This window comes from Hylobates moloch, unplaced genomic scaffold, assembly GCF_009828535.3.
Source record: "Hylobates moloch isolate HMO894 unplaced genomic scaffold, HMol_V3 SCAFFOLD_22, whole genome shotgun sequence".
NCBI classification, from domain to species: domain Eukaryota; kingdom Metazoa; phylum Chordata; class Mammalia; order Primates; family Hylobatidae; genus Hylobates; species Hylobates moloch.
This window is the reverse complement of record NW_026652297.1, coordinates 1,715,770-1,735,432: the sequence shown is the minus strand read 5'-3', so window position 1 is coordinate 1,735,432 and position 19,663 is coordinate 1,715,770. Positions and strand designations below refer to the sequence as shown.

At 44.2% G+C, this 19,663-nt stretch overlaps 1 protein-coding gene across 3 annotated transcripts in view; it reads right to left on the bottom strand.

Moving 5' to 3' along the window:
- Positions 1 to 19,663, bottom strand: part of FAM186A (family with sequence similarity 186 member A) — a 48,305-nt gene that overhangs the window by 14,398 nt on the left and 14,244 nt on the right. For 2 of the 3 annotated variants that reach the window (XM_032143733.2, XM_058433480.1), the window contains exons 2-4: positions 17,566 to 17,785; positions 15,190 to 15,360; positions 5,201 to 10,382 (exon numbers count right to left, since the gene is read on the bottom strand). In XM_032143733.2, coding sequence (XP_031999624.1) covers positions 5,201 to 10,382; positions 15,190 to 15,360; positions 17,566 to 17,785 — 5,573 coding nt within the window. The remainder of the gene's footprint in view (positions 1 to 5,200; positions 10,383 to 15,189; positions 15,361 to 17,565; positions 17,786 to 19,663) is intronic. The other variant, XM_058433479.1, reaches the window with a different exon arrangement.

Below are 19,663 nucleotides of genomic sequence, written 5' to 3'. Positions count from 1 at the left end.
GAAATTTTCAAACTGCTTTCCACAGTAGCTGAGCTAATTAACATTCCCATTAACAGTGGATAAGCATTCCTTTTCTTTGCAGCCTTGCTAACATCTGTTGGCAAGGCTGAGGCAGGAGAATGGCTTGAACCCAGGAGGCAGAGGTTGCAGTGAGGTGAGATCGTGCCACTGCACTCCAACCTGGGCAACAGAGCGAAAACTCTGTCTCTAATAAATAAATAAAAATAAAAATAAAAAAGAAACAGAATGATATTTCCTAGATTTTCTTCTAGGATTTGTATAGTTTGAGGTCTTACATTTAAATCTTTAATCCATCTTGAGTTAATTCTTGTATATTGTGAAAGGTAGGGATGCAATTTCATTCTTCTGCATATGGCCAGCCAGCTGTCCCAGCATCATTTATTGGATAGAGAGTCCTTTCCTCATTGCTTATTTTTGTTGACTTTGTCCACGATTAGATGATTGTGGGTATGGGGCTTTATTTCTGGGTTCTCTACTCTGTTCCATTGGTTTATGTGTCTGTTTTTGTACCAGTACAATGTTGTTTTGATTACTGTAGCCTTATAGTATAGTTTGAAGTTGGATAATGTAATATGCCTCCAGCTTTGTTGTTTTTGCTTAGGATGGCTTTGGCTATTTGGGCTCTTTTTCGGTTCCATATGAATTTTACAATAGTTTTTTCTAATGTAGTGAAAAATGACATTGGTAGTTTAATAGGAATATCATTGAATCTGTAGACTGCTTTGAACAGTATTATATCGTGCCATTGCACTCCAGCCTGGGGGACAAGAGCGAGACTTTGTCTCAAAAAAAAAAAACAAAACAAAAAAACAAAAGTTAGCCGGGCGTGGTGGCGTGTGCCTATAGTCCCACGTACTCAGGAGGCTGAGGTAGAAGGATTGCTTCAGTCTGGGAGGCAGAGGTTGCAGTGAGCCAAGATTGCACCACTGCACTCCAGCTGGGGGACAAAGCCAGACCCTGCCAAAAAAAAAAAGAAGAAAGGAAGGAAGGAAGGAAGGGAAAGGAAAGAAAGAAATTCAACGAAAAAACGTTTGCATGCTTTAATACAGCAAGATGGCTGCATACAAAATTGAGTCTCCATTTACAATAGCAACAATAACAAAAATAAAAGAAACACTTAGAATATGCAAGAGCTAGATGAAAACTTTAAGATGCTCCTTTTTTTTTTTTTTTTTTTGAGACTGAGTCTCGCTCTGTCATACAGAATGGAATGTAGTGGTGGCGCCATCTCAGCTCACTGCAACCTCTGCCTCCCGGATTCAAGCAATTCTCCTGCCTCAGCCACCCGAGTATCTGGGATTACAGGCATATGCCACCATGCCCAGCTAATTTTTGTATTTTTATTAGAGACAGGGTTTCACCATGCAGGCCAGGTGAACTCCTGACCTTGGGTGATCTGCCCACCTCAGCCTCCTACAGTGCTGGGAGATTACAGGCGTGAGCCACCACGCCCAGCCCTATATCTGTTGCATACATTTATTTAAATATACAAAAATTGCCGGGCATGGTGGCTCACGCCTGTAATCCCAGCACTTTGGGAGGCGGAAGCAGGTGGATCACAAGGTCAGGAGATCGAGACCATCCTGGCTAACACGGTGAAACCCCGTCTCTACTAAAAATACAAAAAATTAGCAGGGCATAGTGGCGGGCGCCTGCAGTCCCAGCTACTCGGGAGGCTGAGGCAGGAGAATGGCGTGAATGCGGGAGGTGGAGCTTGCAGTGAGCGGAGATCGCGCCACTGCACTCCAGCCTGGGCAGCAGAGCGAGACTGTCTCAAAAATAAAATAAAATAAAATAAACATACAAAAATCAAAATTTTGTGCATATGTGGTCACACATGCACACACACACACACACACATACAAACCTGAACAACAAAAAAAGATGTATAATTGGCTTGGGTGACAGAGTAAGACTCTGTCTCAAAAAAAAAAAAAAAAGAGATATACCATTTTCTCGGATAGGAAGACTCTATTAGTGAAGATAAACTAAGTTTTGCTGTTTTACAAAACTCCCAAGCCTCAGTGGCTTAAAACAACAAAAAAATTCACTTGTTGCTCATACTACGAATCCATCATGGCTTGTCAGGGAGTGAACTTCACTATATTCTTTCAGGGACATGTATAAAGGAACAACAATCACCTTGAACATTGTGGGTTATTATGCCAGAGGAAAAGGAAACTCTGTAGATCATTAAACCAACAATGACAAGCTCAGCACAGAAATAACATATCAATTCTGCTCACATCTCATTGACAAGTGCTGGCAAACAGCAGTATTAACGACCTCAAAGACTCAGCATCATAAAAATAAAACAAAAATAACAGAGAATGGAAGTGACTTACCAATAGGCAGATCAATAGAAAATAATAGCTGGGCGCAGTGGCTCACACCTGTAATCCCAGCACTTTGGGAGGCTGAGGCAGGCTGATCACCTGAGGTCAGGAGTTCGAGACCAGCCTGGCCAACATGGTGAAAGCCCGTCCCTACTAAAAATACAAAAATTAGCTGGGCATGGTGGCACACACCTCCAGCTACTCTGGAGGCTGAGGGCAGGAGAATCACTTGAACCCTGGAGGCGGAGGTTGCAGTGAGCCAAGATCACACCACTGCACTCCAGCCTGGGCAAAAGAGGGAGACTCCATCTCAAAAAGAAAAAAAAAAAAATCCCCGAAATAATAGGTTGGTAACTTCAAATGCAAATGTTAAGAATGGCAGGAAAACTGTTACCTGCCCTAATCCATTTCTGATATTTGCAACTTTTAAAAATCAGGACCAGGACCTGCTGCCTGCTGCCTCCAGGTCACCCCAACAGCAAAGTTGCCATGGCAACAACCTCCTACATAATCGGCCATCTCCCTTAGTTTCTTTTGTTTTGTTTTTTGTTGTTTTTTTGAGACGAAGGCACAGTCTTGCCTCACTGCAACCTCTGCCTCTCGGGTTCAAGCGTTTCTTCTGCCTCAGCCTCCTGAGTAGCTGGGACTACAGGTGTGAGCCACAGTGCCCGGTAATTTTTTTTTTTTTTTTGAGATGGAGTCTCGCCCCATTGCCCAGGCTGGAGTGCAATGGCGCGATCTCTGCTCACTGCAACCTCCACCTCCTGGGTTCAAACGATTCTCCTTCCTCAGCATCCTGAGTAGCTGGGATTACAGGCACCCACCATGCCCAGCTAACTTTTGTATTTTTCGTAGAGAACGGGTTTCACCATGTTGGCCAGCTGATTTTTTGTATTTTTTTTTTTTAATAGAGATGAGGTTTCACCACGTTGGTGGTATCGAACTCCTGACCTCAAGTGACCCACCTGCCTTGGCCTCCCAAAGTGCTGGGGTTACAGGCATGAGCCACTGCACCCTGCTTGTATTTACTTGTATTTTTTATTTTTCTTTTCTGCTTATTTTTTATTTTTTCCTGAGATGGAGTCTTGCTCTGCCCCCCTGGCTGGAGTCCAGTGGCTCAATCTCGGCTCACTGTAAGCTCCGCCTCCTGGGTTCAAGCAATTCTCCTGCCCAGCCTCCCAAGTAGCTGGGATTCCAAGCAGGTGCCACCATGCCCGGCTGATTTTTGTAGTTTAGAAGAGATGGGGTTTCACCATATTGGCCAGGCTGGTCTCAAACTCATGAACTCATGATCCACCTGCCTCGGCCTTCCAAAGTACTGTGATTACAGATGTGAGCCACCATGCGTGGCCATTTTTTGTTTGTTTATTTGTTTCATTAAAAAATTTTTCGTGGGTACATAGTAGGTATATATATTTTGGGGGTACAGGAGATGTTTTGATACAGGCATGCAATGTATAATAATCACATTAGGGTAAATGGGGTATCCATTGCCTCAAGCATTTATCCTTTGTGTTGCAAACAATCCAATAATCCAATTATACTCTTTGTTATTTTTAAATGTACAATTACATTATTATTGACTATAGTCACCCTGTTGTGCTTTCAATGCTAGATCTTATTCATTCTTTCTATTGTTTTGTACCCATTAACCATCCCTACTTTCCCCCCACCCCCACTACCCTTTCTAGCCTATGGTAACCATCCTTCTCTTTTTTTTTCCTGAGACCGGGTCTTGCTCTGTCACCCAGGCTGGAGTGCAGTGGCGCAATCTCGGTTTACTGCAGTCTCGACCTCCTGGGGCTTAAGTGATCCTCCAAGCTCAGCTTCCTGAGTAGCTGGGCATGCAACATCATGCCCAACTAATTTTTTGTATTTTTTGTAGAGACAGGGTCTCAATTTGTTGTCCAGACTTGTCTCAAACCCCTGGGCTCAAGTGATCCTCCCCCCTCAGACTTCCAAAGTGCTGGGATTACAAGCGTGCGTCACTGCACCTGTCCCATCCTTCTACTCTTTATGTCCATTAGTTCAATTGCTTTAATTTTTAGCTCCCACAAATAAGTGAGAGCATATGAAGTTTGGCTTTCTGTGCTCGGCTTATTTCACTTGATATAATGACCTCTAGTTCCATCCGTGTTGTTGCCAATAGCAGGAACTCTTTTTATTATTATTATTATTATTTTGAGACAGAGGCTGACTCTCTCACCCAGGCTGGAGTGCAGTGGCACGATTGGCTCATTGCAACTTCCACCTCCTGGGTTCAAGCGATTCTCCTGCCCTAGCCTCCCAAGGAATCCTGGGATTACAGGTGCACGCAACCATGCCTGCCTAATTTTTGTGTTTTTTGCAGAGATGAGATTTCACCATGTTGGCCAGGCTGGTCTTGAACTCCTGGCTTCAAGTTATCCACCTGCCTCAGCCTCCCAAAGTGCTGGGATTACAGGCATGAGCCACTATGCCTGGTCTCACTCTTTTTTTATGCCATCTCCCATTTTAAAAATCATACGTTTCTGGTGAGCCAAAAATGATGAAAGAAATTCAGAATAACTGGAAACTTTTGAAGTTGATGCTTTGGAGACCAACCATGATCCACAAAATATACTTGGCATCTCCGCTGGAGATATATATGGATGAAATGGATCATGTTACGTGTCATTTCTTATTTTCCAAAAAATATATCTCCTTTTGCTATCTTAAACAGGCTTCCTTCCCATAGACCTTATATAAGACAGTCTTTTAGAACATATGGCCTGACAAATACGAATATACTTCTGGGACAATGACAGAAAATATTTGCAATCAGAACTAAACCAGAAAACTAGACATATCATAATTATATCTACCTGGCATACTGGATCAGCCTATAGGCAACGTACTTGCGGAATAGGTATCCCAACTGAACCGTGTCCATATGACGTATCTCAATTATGAGAGTCCTAGCCATTGTGTGTAGCTGTGAAGGGAGTCCACAAGTTTTTATAGCCTGATTTAATAGTATCAGGTTCTTCTTCTGAGCCTCCACATCAACAAAATACCTCTTTTCTTCAAGTTCTTGAGGAGAGGAAGGGGGCACCATTATTTTGGGTTTCTTGGTACCTAAAATTGAACTCAGTATCCAGGGCTTGTCTATAGGAGGGAATCGGGATTTCTGGTACCATTCCAAAGGCGAAATCCGTGATGTTTTGAGTAGAGTAGTGAGAGAAGATGGTGATGTCGTAGGCTTCATGAGAGTGGGAAGGGCCCCTTCATCAGTGTAAGGGGTTTGGGATACTGGTGTCCTGTATTTGGTGAAATGGGACTGAAATGTTCTAAATGATTCTATAGCAAAAGTATCTTGAAGTATCTGGGTTTCTTCAGAAGTGTCAGAGACCTCCGACATTTGGAACTTCTTAGTGGTGAAAGGAACTTGGGCTACCTTGAAATCTGGAGCACTAGGATGGATCAATGCTGATTTAGATTTCAGAGAAGAAATAATTGCCAATCTTTTCTTAGCAACAGAAGGGGACCAACTTTTCTGGGGATTTCCAGGGGCTGGGGACGGCCAGAGTGTGGGAGGATGTCTAGAGGTGGGAGGGATCCATAATGAAGAAGCTCGCCCAGGAAGGGTCCGTGGTGCCAGATGCTGCCCAGGGGTAGAAGGAGCCTGCAGATAGGGAGATTGCTCAGCAGTGGCAGGAGGCTGGAATTCCTGGAGCTGCTCAGAGAAGGTTAAGGGTCCAGATTCCAGGAGGTCCCCAGGGATGAAAGAGGCTTCAGGAACTAAGGGCTGCCCAGGAGAAAGAGGAGCCCAGGGACTTGGAATCTGTCCAGAAGTGGGTGGGACTCCAGCTATAAAGGGCTGCCCTGGAGTGGGAGGGGCCCGAGGAACTGGGAGCTGCCCAGGGGTGGGAGGGGCCTGTGGTGCAGAAGTGGATTGACCTCCGTATACCAGGGTCTGTCCAGAGGAAAGAAGAGTCCGTGGTGCCCCAAGCTTCCCAGGCTCAGAAAGAATCCCCATTTCTAGGGGCTTCCCAGGGGCAAAAGGGCCTTGGTTGAGGGGAACCCTTGATATCTGCAAAGGAGTAGAAGAGACCCCGAATATAGAGGACTTCTCAGCAGTAGGAGCTGATGATGCCAGGGACAGCCTAAGGCTTGGAGACAACCTTGATATGATGGAATGCCCAGTGGGGAGAGAAGCCTTCGATTTCTGAAATGGTCTATGGGACCACTGGACTTGCTTAAAGGTGAGGGGCAACCCCAAGGTATGGGCTTTATCTAAGGTGAGATGAACCCCTAACTTCAATAACTGTTCTTGAGCCTGTTCTAAGTCCATAGGGGACTCCAAAGCCTGGGTTTGCTCAGAGGTAAGAGTGACAGCTGACACCCAGGCATTTACTGGGGTGATGGGGACTCCCAGTGCCTGGGCCTGCCGAGGGGTGAGAGTGATCCCCTGAGCCTGTGCCTGCTGAGGGGTGACGGGGATCCCCAGGGCCTGCGCCTGCTGAGGGATGAGAGGGATCCCCTGAGCCAGGGCCTGCTGAGGGATGAGAGGGATACCCAGTTCCTGCCCCTGCTGAGGGGTGAGAGGGATCCCCAGTTCCTGAGCCTGCTGAGGGGTGAGAGGGATCCCCAGAGCCTGCTGAGGGGTGAGAGGGATCCCCAATTCCTGGGCCTGCTGAAGGGTGAGAGTGCACCCCAGTTCCTGCACCTGCTGAGGGGTGAGAGGGATCCCCAATTCCTGGGCCTGCTGAGGGGTGAGAGTGATCCCTTGAACCTGGGCCTGCTGAGGGGTGAGAGGGATCCCCAGTTCCTGAGGCTGCTGAAGAGTGAGAGCGATCCCCAGGGTCTGGGCCTGCTGAGGGGTAAGAGGGATCCCTAGTTTCTGAGCCTGCTGAGTGGTGAGAGGGATCCCCGGGGCCTGGTCCTGCTGAGGGGTGAGAGTGATCCCTTGAACCTGGATCTGCTGAGGGGTGAGAGGGATCCCCAGTTCCTGCGCCTGCTGAGGGATGAGAGGGATCCTCTGAGCCTGAGCCTGCTGAGGGGTGAGAGAGATCCCCAATTCCTGAGGCTGCTGAGGGGTGAGAGGGATCCCCAATTCCTGAGCCTGCTGAGGGGTAAGAGGGATCCCCAATTCCTGAGGCTGCTGAAGGGTGAGAGGGATCCCCAATTCCTGGGCCTGCTGAAGGGTGAGAGTGATTCCCAGGGCCTGGGCCTGCTGAGGGGTGAGAGGGATCCCTTGAACCTGGGTCTGCTGAGGGGTGAGAGGAATCCCCAGTTCCTTCGCCTGCTGAGGGGTGAGAGGGATCCCTAGTTCCTGGGCCTGCTGAAGGGTGAGCGTGATACCCTGAGCCTGGGCCTGCTGAGGAGTGAGTGTGATTCCCACTTCCTGGGCCTGCTGAGGGGTGAGATGAATGCATTTAGTGAGAGGCTGTCTAGAAATAGGAAGAGCTCCAGGCGGGGAGGATTGTAGGGAGGGGGGAGGTGTGATTGATACGGGCTCCTTTTCATCAGGAAGATTCTCTAATGTCTTCAGATTCCTCTGAAACTCTGTTCCTTCATATAACCGCTGTACATCTTTCAGTACACTCTTCCACCTGGGAGATAATGTTATTGGAGTTTGGATGACCATTTTTTCTAGCTCTTTAGGTTGTGTTTCCTTCATCTGCATCTGATCCTTTGTTTTGATCTGCCTTTTGAGTTCCTCTAGCCCTCTCTCTGGCTTCTGCTTTTCCTGCCCTTTCTCCCTTCTCCTGTGTGGCCCCAGATGTTTCGCTTCCTTCTGAATCTGCCTCATCTGTCCATTCTCCTTTTCCAAGAGCAACCCTTGTGCTTTCATTTTTTGGGTCCCTTCTTCCAGCCGCTGCAGGCTTGACTTTGGAAGCTCTTCTTCCTCTTGCCCTCTTTGCTTTTGCTTCTCCTCTTGCTCAGCCTGCTTTGGAGTTCCCTGTTTTTGCCCTTCCTTCCACATCTCTTCATCCTGCCACTGTTTCTGGCTCTGTTGTTCTTGCTTTCCCTCCTTCATCTGGAGCCGTGCCTTTTTTTCTTCCCAATTCTCACTTATCTTCTTGTAGTGGTCCTTCAAGAGACTTCTTTCTTCCAGCAACTGCGGTTTGAGACTCATGCCGGACATTTGTTCTTGACCCTCTTGCAAATGTTGCTCCCGCCTTTGTTTCTCCTTCTCCTTGTGGTCTTTCTGTGCTGCTGAGACTGTTGGAATATCTCCTTCACTTTCTATTTCAGCCAAGATCATTTGTATTAAATTGTTAATTACTGGATCTGTGCTCTCATATGAGAGGAAGGTACTGCTTTCAGACTTTGCACTAATTGGTGACTTCTGAAAATGCAATCCTGGCATAAATGAGACTACCTTTTTTTGTTTTATAGGTTTCTCTCCAACTTGTTCTTCCTTTTTTATATCTTTGTATTTTCTCAATATTTTAGTCACAGTTTCAGCCACTTTTTGGAAATATTCCTCCATTTTTGCCTTCATGATTCCTAATTTTTCAGCTTCTGCTCTTTTTAATAACTCCTCTTCCTTTGGAACAGTCTTTTTGTCAAAAGGCTTTTCTATGTTATCAATTTTCTGTTTTAGGAAAGCCATTATGGCTTCCTGAAATTCTTCGAGGTTACTCTGTTCACTTTTGCCATCTGGACTTTCTAGAACTCTAGTAGGTTCTGAAGTCTCTTTAGCCACTCTTGAGAGTGATTTAACAAGTTGACGAGACTTGACTTGTTTGGTCGACATTTCCTTCTCTTCAGTTTTTTCTTCTTTGCTTGTGATAGTTCCTGAAGAGATATGGTGTTTCTTTCCTTTTATTTTTCCTTTCTGTGGCTCAGCGGTATCATCAAATTGGATCATACTGAGTGGCTCCACTAGGCTTCTAATTTCACCTTTGCCCTCTTTGTCCAATGACTCAGTGGTGGGTTCCACTTTAATCTCTGCTGCAGTTGGGCATTTGTCAAATGGAGATTCACGTTTGACCTTCCTAAATTGCTCTAACATCATCATACTTGCTCCGCTTTTGCCACCTTGGCTGTTTGTTTCAGTTAAAAAGAGATGTTTTCTGTTTGCTTCAGTGGGTGACTTTGATTTGTCTTCAGAAAAGGATTTCATTTCTTTTCTTTTCTTTTTCAGTACTTGTAGCTCATCGTATTGACTAGGTTTGGCCCCTAAGACTTTCTGTCCACCTTTATTATCACTCAGATTTGGTCCAGAGGTCTCATAGACGTATGTGCCTTTTGTGTGCCTTCTTTTCCATGATTGATACTCGTCAGTCTCATCTTCCTGATAGACATCACCTTTCTTCAGTGATACATTATCTTTAATGCTATCTTCAGAAATGTCTTCAGAAGCAACAGGTCGCTGTTGTAGTTCAGTTAAATCTGGAGTTCTTTCAGCTTGGGCTGTATAGGAAATAGTGGAGTCCCATTTTATCCCAGAGTCCTTGGTCTCTTTTCTTTGGACTTCGGCTACAATATTTTCAAGTTCCTTGTCTAAAATATTGTCCATATTGTCTTCAGTATCACCAACCTTGATAATTGCCCTGGATGACTGTGGAGAAGGTCCAGGTAACACTTTCAAGGTTGATGATGTGGACAATTTTGCATATAGTTGTTCTGTAACAATTTTGGATCGAATAAGTTGTTCACATTTTTCTTCTGCATCTTGAAGTTTCTGCTGAAGCATTTCATTTTCGTTACTGAGATCTTGTATTATCTTCAGAGAGAGCTCCTTTTCTGCTTCACTTGTCTCATGTACATACACAGTGGAACTTTGGAAGTTAACACCTTTTAATTCATCATTTAGCATACTCAAAGCTTTAGAAAGGTTTACTATTGTTGATGATATATATTTAATAGCATTGTTTTCCAATGTACTGAACATTGTGGTGCCTATGAGTTCCTGTAGCATACCTCGGATTTCTGAAACCTTTGTATTTGTTGCAAGTTGATCACTAATCATCTGATCTGGTGTTAAAGCATGGGCTGTTGAAGGTCGTTTTATAACTCTTTCTTTCCAAGATTTCCAGAGAGTACCTCTAGATGCTGAAGAAAAAAACATAAAACAGTGAGATTGCATTTTTTTCTTTTGCGTTGTGTTCTATCTATGTTTAAACCTAAGGAATTTTGCCTAGATTAACTATAACTAATTAAATATAAGATAAAGATTAATCTGAAAACTTTAGCTCTAAAATAAACAGTATTATTTTTAAAGGAGTGACTCTTTTCACATAATCACCTAGAAGTTTTTCTTTCTTTTTCGTTGAGAGGGGATCTCCTTGTTTCCCAGGCTGGAGTGCAGTGGCACGATTACTGCAGCCTCAACTTCCTGGGCTCAAACAATTCACCCACCGCAGCCTCCCTGCCTGAGCTGCTGGTGTTACAGGTGCAAGCCACAGTACCTGGCAATCACCTAGAACTTCTGCCTCCAGAGTTTAGGACATGAACTCAGCTGTGACCTCGACTTAATTTTAGTTACAAGTTTGGGGTTAGATATAATGTATCTAAGACAAGGCCAGGGCTTGGTGGTTCATGCCTGTAATCCCAGCACTTTGGGAGACCTGGGCGGGCAGATGACCTGAGGTCAGGAGTTCAAGACCAGCCTGGTCAACATGGTGAAACCTTGTCTCTACTAAAAATACAAAAATTAGGCAGGCGTGATGGCGCATGCCTGTAATCCCAGCTACTCAAGAGGCTGAGGCAGGAGAATCACTCGAACCTGGGAGGCGGAGGTTGCAGTGAGCCAAGATTGCGCCACTGCACTCAAGCCCGGGTGAGAGAGTGAGACTCCATCTCAAAATACATACATACATAAAATAAAATAAGAGATGTAATTCAAGACAAAACTTTTCGCCGGGTGCGGTGGCTCACGCTTGTAATCCCAGCACTTTGGGAGGCCGAGGCGGGCGGATCACGAGGTCAGGAGATCGAGACCACGGTGAAACCCCATCTCTACTAAAAATACAAAAAAATTAGCTGGGCGTGGTGGCGGGCGCCTGTAGTCCCAGCTACTCGGAGAGGCTGAGGCAGGAGAATGGCGTGAACCCGGGAGGCGGAGCTTGCAGTGAGTCGAGATCGTGCCACTGCACTCCAGCCTGGGTGACAGAGCGAGACTCCGTCTCAAAAAAACAAAACAAAACAAACAAACAAACAAAAGACAAAACTTTTCTCTGGCTTTGGTTATGCTAGTGCTTTCCATTTTCTTTCTCAGATTCCTGTCTCTCTTCTCTCTTTTTTCTGAGTCAAAGCTTGCCTTGGTTCTTTCAAAAGTGTCATAAATTAACAGATAAAAAAGACACACATTTGGCCAGGCTCAAAGGCTCATGCCTGTAATCCCAGCACTTTGGGAAGCCGAGGCAGGTGGATCACTTGAGGCCAGGAGTTCGTGACCAGCCTGGCCAACAGGGTGAACTCTACTAAAAATACAAAAATTAGCCAGGCGTGGTGGCACCTGCCTGTAGTCCCAGCTACCTGGGAGGCTGAGGCAGGAGAACCACTTGAACCTGGGAAGTGGCGGTTGCGGTGAGCTGAGATCACACCACTGCACTTTAGCCTGGGCAACAGAGTGAGACTCTGTCTGAAAAAAAAAAAAAAGACACACGTTTGAAAAGATTTGCAGAATGGCTGAGTGAGAAAATCAGCAATCTTTTTCTTCCCAAAAAGCAAAGATAAAACAGGGCAAAACTGCCAAAACAACTATTTTAGGACTTTGAAATTGACCAAAGGCATACAACACATTGAGAAGCATTTATTCACGAAAAACTACTGAACCTCAGTAACAAACAGTGAAAGTTTGCAAACTTGGAGTTGCGTCCATTCTCAACCGCCAGATCCATGGTCTGGAACTTCTACCAGAGTGAGGCAGGCTGTGAGGACTGACAACTTTACCGCCTACGGGGATGATTTGACTTGGAGCAAAGCCTGGAAAAACCCATGCCTAGTGGCATTGTCGGCTGAGGCAGGAGAATCGCTTGAACCCAGGAGGCAGACGTTGCAGTGAGCCGAGATCACGCCACTGCACTCCAGCCTGGGTGACGGAGTGAGGCTGTTTCAAAAATAAATAAATAAATAAATAAATAAATAAATAAATAAATAAATAAATGAAAAGAAATCATACAAAGTATGTTTCCCAGTTGCAATGGACTCTACATATATGTAAGGATTATATATAATGTCATACTAATTCTTCTGCCTCTCTTATTGAACCCTGAGTGATACGAGTTCTTAGTACAATACTAAAATCGTGATTCATAAAAAAAAACAAAATTGATACATTTATTGGATTTCATCAACATTAAACACTTTTAGGCTTCAAAAACACCACTAAGAAAATGAAAAGACAAGTCACGGGCAGGGAGAAAATATTTGCAAATCACTTTTCTGATAAAGGACTTATATCCAGCCAGGTGTGGTGACTCATGCCTATAATCCCAGAACTTTGGGAGGCTGAGGCAGGAAGATCATTTGAGCTCAGGAGTTAGAGACTAGCCTGGACAACACAATGAGACTCTGTCTCTACAAAAAGTTTTTAAAAATTAGCTGGGTGTGGTAGCACACACCTGTAGTCCCAGCTACTCAGGTGACTGAGGCAGGAGGATCCCTTGAGCCCAGGAATTCCAGGTGGCCGTGTACTATTATTGTACCAGGGCACCCCAGCTCGGACAACAGAGCAAGATCCTGTCAAAAAAAAGAACAAAACCCTATATCCAGAAGCTGTAAAGAAATGTTAAAACTCGGCCAGGCGCGGTGGCTCATGCCTATAATCTCAGCACTTTGGGAGGCCGAGGAGGGTGGATCACGAGGTCGGGAGTTCAAGACCAGCCTGGCCAAGATGGTGAAATTCCATCTCTACTAAAAATACAAAAATTAACCAGATGTGGTGGCATGCGCCTGTAATCCCAGCTACTTGGGAGGCTGAGGCAGGAGAATCACTTGAACCCGGGAGGTGGAGGTTGTAGTGAGCTGAGATGGCACCACTGCACTCCAGCCTGGGTGACAGAGTGAGACTCTGTCTCAAAAAAAAAAAAAAAAAAAGTTAAAACTCAATTTTAAAAATGGGCAAGTACTTGAATAGATATTTCACCAAAAAATATATGGAAATAGCTTAATAAGCACATGAAACATGCTCAGCATCATTTGCCATTAGGAAAATACAAACTAAAACCACAGTGAGATACCACTTCACATGTACTAGGATGGCCATAATAAAAAAAAAAAACAGACAGAGGCCGGGAGCCTGTAATCCCAGCACTTTGGGAGGCAGAGGCGGGTGGATTACCTGAGGTCAGGAGTTTGAGACCAGCCTGACCAACATGGAGAAACCCCAACTCCACTAAAAACACAAAATTAGCAGAGCATGGTGACGCATGCCTGGAATCCCAGCTACTAGGGAGGCTGAGGCAGGAGAATCGCTTGAACCTGGGAGGTGGAGGTTGCAGTGAGCTGAGATCATGCCACTGCACTCCAGCCTGGGCAACAAGAGTGAAACTCCGTCTCAAAAAAAAAAAGACAGACCATAACAAGTGTTGTTGAGCAAATGGAGAAATTGGAACCTGCGTACATTGCTGATGAGAGTGTAAAATGGTACAGTCACTTTGGAAAACAGTTAAGTTTCTTTAAAAGTTAAACATAAACTTACCATATGTCCTAGCAATTCGACTCCTAGCTATCTACCCCAAAAAAAGTGGGTAAATAATGGCATTATTTATAAAAGCCCCAAAGTGGAAACAATTCATATGTATATCAACTGGTGAATGGGTAAGCAAAATGTGGTATAGCCAAACAACTGTGTAAACTAACAATGAAAAGAAATTACCAAAATGCCCTATAACATGGCCGAATTTCAAAAACATAATGCAGGTTGAAAGAAAATAGACAGAAAATACCACCTATAATATGATTCTGTTTGTGTGAAATATCCAGATAAAACAAATGTAGTGTGAGAGAAAATACATTAGTGACGGTGTGGTGCTGCTGATGGGCATAAGGATTGACTATAAATTAGTATGAGGGATCTTTTCGGGATAACGGAAATGTTCTGAAATTAGATTGTTGGCTGGGTGCTGTGACTCACACCTGTAATCCCAGCACTTTGGGAGGCCAAGGCTGGTGGATCATTTGAGGTCAAGAGTTTGAAACCAGTCTGGCCAACATGGTAAAATCCCTGTCTCTACTAAAAATACAAAAAAATTAGCCAGGCGTGGTGGCAGGTGCCTGTAATCCCAGCTACTGGGGGGGCTGAGGCACAAGAATCGCTTGAACCTAAGAGGCGGAGGTTGCAGTGAGCCGAGATCTCGCCACTGCACTCCAGCCTGGGTGACAGAGTGATACCCTGTCTCAAAAAAAAAAAATTAAATTAATAAATAAATTTAAAATAAATAAAAATAAAATTAGATCGTGGTGATAAATGCACAACTCTGTAAATACACAGAAAATCATTTAATTTTACACTTAGCATGTATGCAAATTATACCTCAATAAAGCTGTTTTTTTTTGGCTGGGTGCAGTGGCTCATGCCTGTAATCCCAGCACTTTGGAAGGCCGAGGCAGGTGGATAACTTGAGGTCAGGAGTTTGAGACTAGCCTGGCCGACATGGTGAAACCCTGTCTCCACTAAAAATACAAAAATTAGCCAGGCATGGTGGTACACGTCTGTAGTTCCAGCTACTCTGGAGGCTGAGGCAGGAGACTCGCTTGAAACCTGGAGGTGGAGGTTGCTTTGAGCTGAGATCAGGCCACTGCACTCCAGCCTGGGTGATAGAGCAAGACTGAAAAAAAAAAAAAAAAAAGTTGTTTCTTTAAGAAAAAGTCAAACTCCATCTACTCCAACTCCAAAATCATAAAGCACCCTTACATGTTTTTTTCTTTTGTTTCTTCTTTTCATCGAGGAAAGATGTACTAAATCTGCTTAGTATCTTGACATTGTTCTCGATAGCTTTTAATGCGTCCGGTAGCAACTCCATTTGTGCTACCCAGTGGTAGTGTTCGTCCACATCCATTAGAGTCATCTCAGACAAAACAGCATCTTGAAGACAGTAAAAAAAAAAATCATTTTTGTGCAGAAAAATAAGTAACTATAGCTACATAGGCTTATAATACTGGGTAACTACTCAATATAGTAATATTGGGGAATATAGGTATCTCACACTTACTGCCATTCTGAGGCTTTTCTCTATGAAGAAATTAAAAAGGAAGAAACTTGGAATAGAAGGCTAAATAGTAAGTCTTAGACATAAAGACATGAATAAGATTAAAAAGTGTCTATTTGGTTTGGTACCTAAAATGTGTGTGTGTGTGTGTTTTGTTTTGTTTTGAGACAGAGTCTTGCTCTGTTGCCTAGGCTGGAGTGCAATGGTGCAATCTCCACTCACTGCAACCTCTGCCTCCCGGGTTCAAGCGATTCTCTTGCCTCAGCCTCCCGAGTAGCTGGGATTACAGGCATGTGCCACCATGCCCAGCTAATTTTTGTATTTTTAGTAAAGATGGGGTTTCACCATGTTGGCCAGGCTGGTCTTGAACTCCTGACCTCAGGTGATCTACCCGCCTCAGCCTCCCAAAGTGCTGGGATTACAGTCATGAGCCACCACACCCGGCCTATGTGTGTGTGTTTTAATATTGGAGATCTAAGCCCCAATTAACTCATTTGGCAAGTTATCCAGGTTTTTTTTTTTTTTTTAAGAACGAGTCTGGCTCTGTCACCCAGGCTGGAGTGCAGTGGTGCAATCTCAGCTCAATGTAACCTCTACCTCCCAGGTTCAAGCGATTCTCCTGCCTCAGCCTCCCTAGTAGCTGGGACCAGAGGTGTGTGCCACCACGCCCAGCTAATTTTTGAATTTTTAGTAGAGATGGGGTTTCACCATGTTGGCCAGGCTGGTCTCAAACTCCTGACCTGGGGTGATCTGCCAGCCTCTGCCTCCCAAAGTGCTGGGATTACCAGCATGAGCCACTGCGCCCGGCCATTATCCAGTATTTATAACCCTCGTTGCATGAAATTTCTAGCAACAAAATAAAATTCCCTTTTTTGGTATTCTTAGTTTATTCATTCTTTTTGTTGTTGTTGTTGTTTTTGTTGTTGTTTTGGAGACAGTCTCACTCTGTCACCCAGGCTGGAGAGCAGTGGCACGACCTTGGCTCACTGCAATCTCCACCTCCCGGGTTCAAACAGTTCTCCTGCCTCAGCCTCCCGAGTAGCTGGGAATAGAGGCACATGCTGCCACACCCAGCTAATTTTTTGTATTTTAGTAGAGACGAGGTTTCACCGTGTTGCCCAGGCTGGTCTTGAACTCCTGAGCTCAGGCAATCCACCTGCCTCGGCCTCCCAAATTGCTAGGATTACAGGCGTGAGCCACCGCACCTGGCCAGTTTATTCATTCTTTCATTCAACCAGTGTCTACTCTGACGTGTGCTATTCTAGATGCTGTGGAAACAACATTAAGTAAAACAAGTTCCCTGACTCCATATTGCTTACCTTCTGGTGAAAGGAGAGAGAGAAAAGGTTAATTATATAGGAAGTCAGATACTAGTGCTATAGACAAAAATAAAGAAAGGTAGGCCGGGTGCAGTGGCTCTCGCCTGTAATCCCAGCACTTTGGGAAGCCAAGGCAGGTGGATCATTTGAGGTAGGAGTTCAAGACCAGCCTGGCCAACATGGTGAAACCCTGTCTCTAGTAAAAATACAAAAATTAGCCAGGCGTGGTGGTGCATGCCTCTGGTCCCAGGTACTAGGGAGGCTGAGGCAGGAGAATCGCTTGAGCCTGGGAGGCGGGAGTTGCCGTGAGCTGAGATCGCGCCCCTGCACTCCAGCTGGGTGACAGAGTGAGACCCTGTCTCAAAAAAAAAAAAAAAAAAAGGTAAAGTGTAAGGAAAAGTGCCAGGTGGTAGGGAATGGGGATGGTCAGAGAACATCTCATTTTAAAGTGGAATTTAAGCAGGGAATGAGCCATGTGTCCATCTGGTGGAAGATGCTCCAGATAAGGGAATAGTATGCATAAAGACACTGCTGGCATGCTTTAAAAAAAGCAAGGAGGCCAGCATAGCTGGCACTAAGTGAATGAGCCTATATTTTTCCCATTTTATTCCTACTGGAATAGAGGATAACCATTCTCTGAATAACCTCCTTAGTCTTTTCTGCTTTAGTCTGATTAATCCTTCAAAATTTACTTATATATTCTCTTCTCTATCTTTGTCATTAACTTTATGGTTTTCCTCTGAGCCGCTTCTGTAAACTCACTCCATTCTTCCAACCAGGCCAGAATGTCGGCAAGAGTCTTCTCTCGAATTTCAACAGTCTTAGCGTAAGTAGCCATTTTCTCAAGAAAAATCGTTCTCTGTTTTTTCTTATGTTCTGTAAGGGAGACATTCCTTTCAGGGGACGAGTTAAAAACAAGAGTATAGCGAGTCATTATCCGATGCACATTGTTCATTATTTCACTCAGCTGCATATCAATGTCCTGTCAGAATAAGAAGGGGGCATGCTCAGTTTGAAAAGAAGCTTTGGTCACCTTTCTTCTCAGAATGTCAGTGACAGTTAATTTAAAGCTATCCAATTAAAGTCTTGCTAATTCTAGCTTTTATTGTGAGTCCCAGATTTTCCCTCTTAAAAAAAATTCCTTTTTCCGCCTTCATCATCCCAGCAATGCTATGATATAATGGAAAGAGCATTGGGTTTGAAGCCATATTTGGATCTTAACTCTAGGTCTTTCATTAAAATGACTTTTAATAAATCACAGCATTTCTGAGCTCCCTCTGCCGCCTCTGTAAAATGATGGAGATACTAAATACACAGTTGATGTGAAGTGTATAATATTTGTGAAAATGCTTTATAAGCTGTAGCTGCTAAAAAAAAAAAAGAAAGAAAGAAAAAGAAAACAGAAAAAAATGCAAGTTGCTTCTTTTTTCCTTTCTTACCTGGAAAGCAGTTATCAGACTGTGCCTCAAACATACTTTTCTTTCATTATCTCCTTTGCTCAAGAATCTTATCACTTATCAGCTTAGTACATTGAGTATATGGGGGAAGAAAAAGAATTTTATCAGCAAATCTCTTTTCTTCATCACTCTATCCTAGAAATTTTTTACGGATGTCATTACTACCTCATATATGGCATTTGGAAATTTGTGAAATCATTTTTGGTTGTCATAATAATTGTGAGGGTGGACTACTGGCATTTAGTAGAGGGTACTAAGGAATGCTAGCCCACCCTACAGTGCAGTGGACAGTATCACACAGTGAAGAACAGTCTCAAATCCTGTGTGACTTTTGAATGTCTCACCAGAATTCATGTAGGAAAAAAAAATCTGTTTATAATTATCCAAGCCTTAAACCAAACTCCTTTTAAAATATAAACACAAGGCTGGGTGCGGTGGCTCATGCCTGTAATCCCAGCACTTTGGGAGGCTGAGGAGGGCAGATCTTGAGGTCAGGAGATCAAGCCCATCCTGGCCAACATGGTGAAACCCCGTCTCTCCTAAAAAAAATACAAAAAATTAGCCGGGCGTGGTGGCGGGCGCCTGTAGTCCCAGCTACTCGGGAGGCTGAGGCAGGAGAATGGTGTGAACCCGGAAGGTGGAGCTTGCAGTGAGCTGAGATCGCACCACTGCACTCCAGCCTAGGCGACAGAGCGAGATGCTGTCTAAAAATAAATAAATAAATAAATAAAAATAAAAATAAAAATAAAAATAAAATAAAATATAAACACAGACCAAGAGCAGTGTCTCACGCCTGTAATCCAAGTGCTTTGGGAGACCAAAATGGGAGGATCTCTGGAGGCCATGCATTCAAGACCAGCCTGGGTGACAAAGTGAGATCCTGCCTCTAAAAAAAAAATTTTTTTTTTGGCCAGGCATGGTGGCTCATCCCTGTAATCCCAGCACTCTGGGAGGCTGAGGCGGGTGGATCACCTGAGGTCAGGAGTTCGAGACCAGCCTGGCCAACATGGTGAAACCCCGTCTCTACTAAAAATACAAAAAATAGCCAGGCATTGTGGTGGATGCCTATAATTCCAGCTACTCAGGAAGCTGAGGCAGGAGAATGTCTTGAACCCAGGAGGTAAAGGTTGCAGTGAGCCCAGATGGTGCCATTGCACTCCAGCCTGGGCAACAAGAGTGAAACTCCGTCTCAAAAAAAAAAAAAAAAAATTAACACAAAGTGTTTTTTGCCCAGTTTAATGATACACTGCAATTTCCAGGAATACAAATATTACGTAAATCAATAAAAAAAATTCTTTAAAATTTCTCCAAGAAAATTTCACCATTCTGGAACACCACAGTACCAACAGCTATGCACTAGTGATAATAGTATTTAGTGCCAGTACACTAAAGCTGAATTTGTA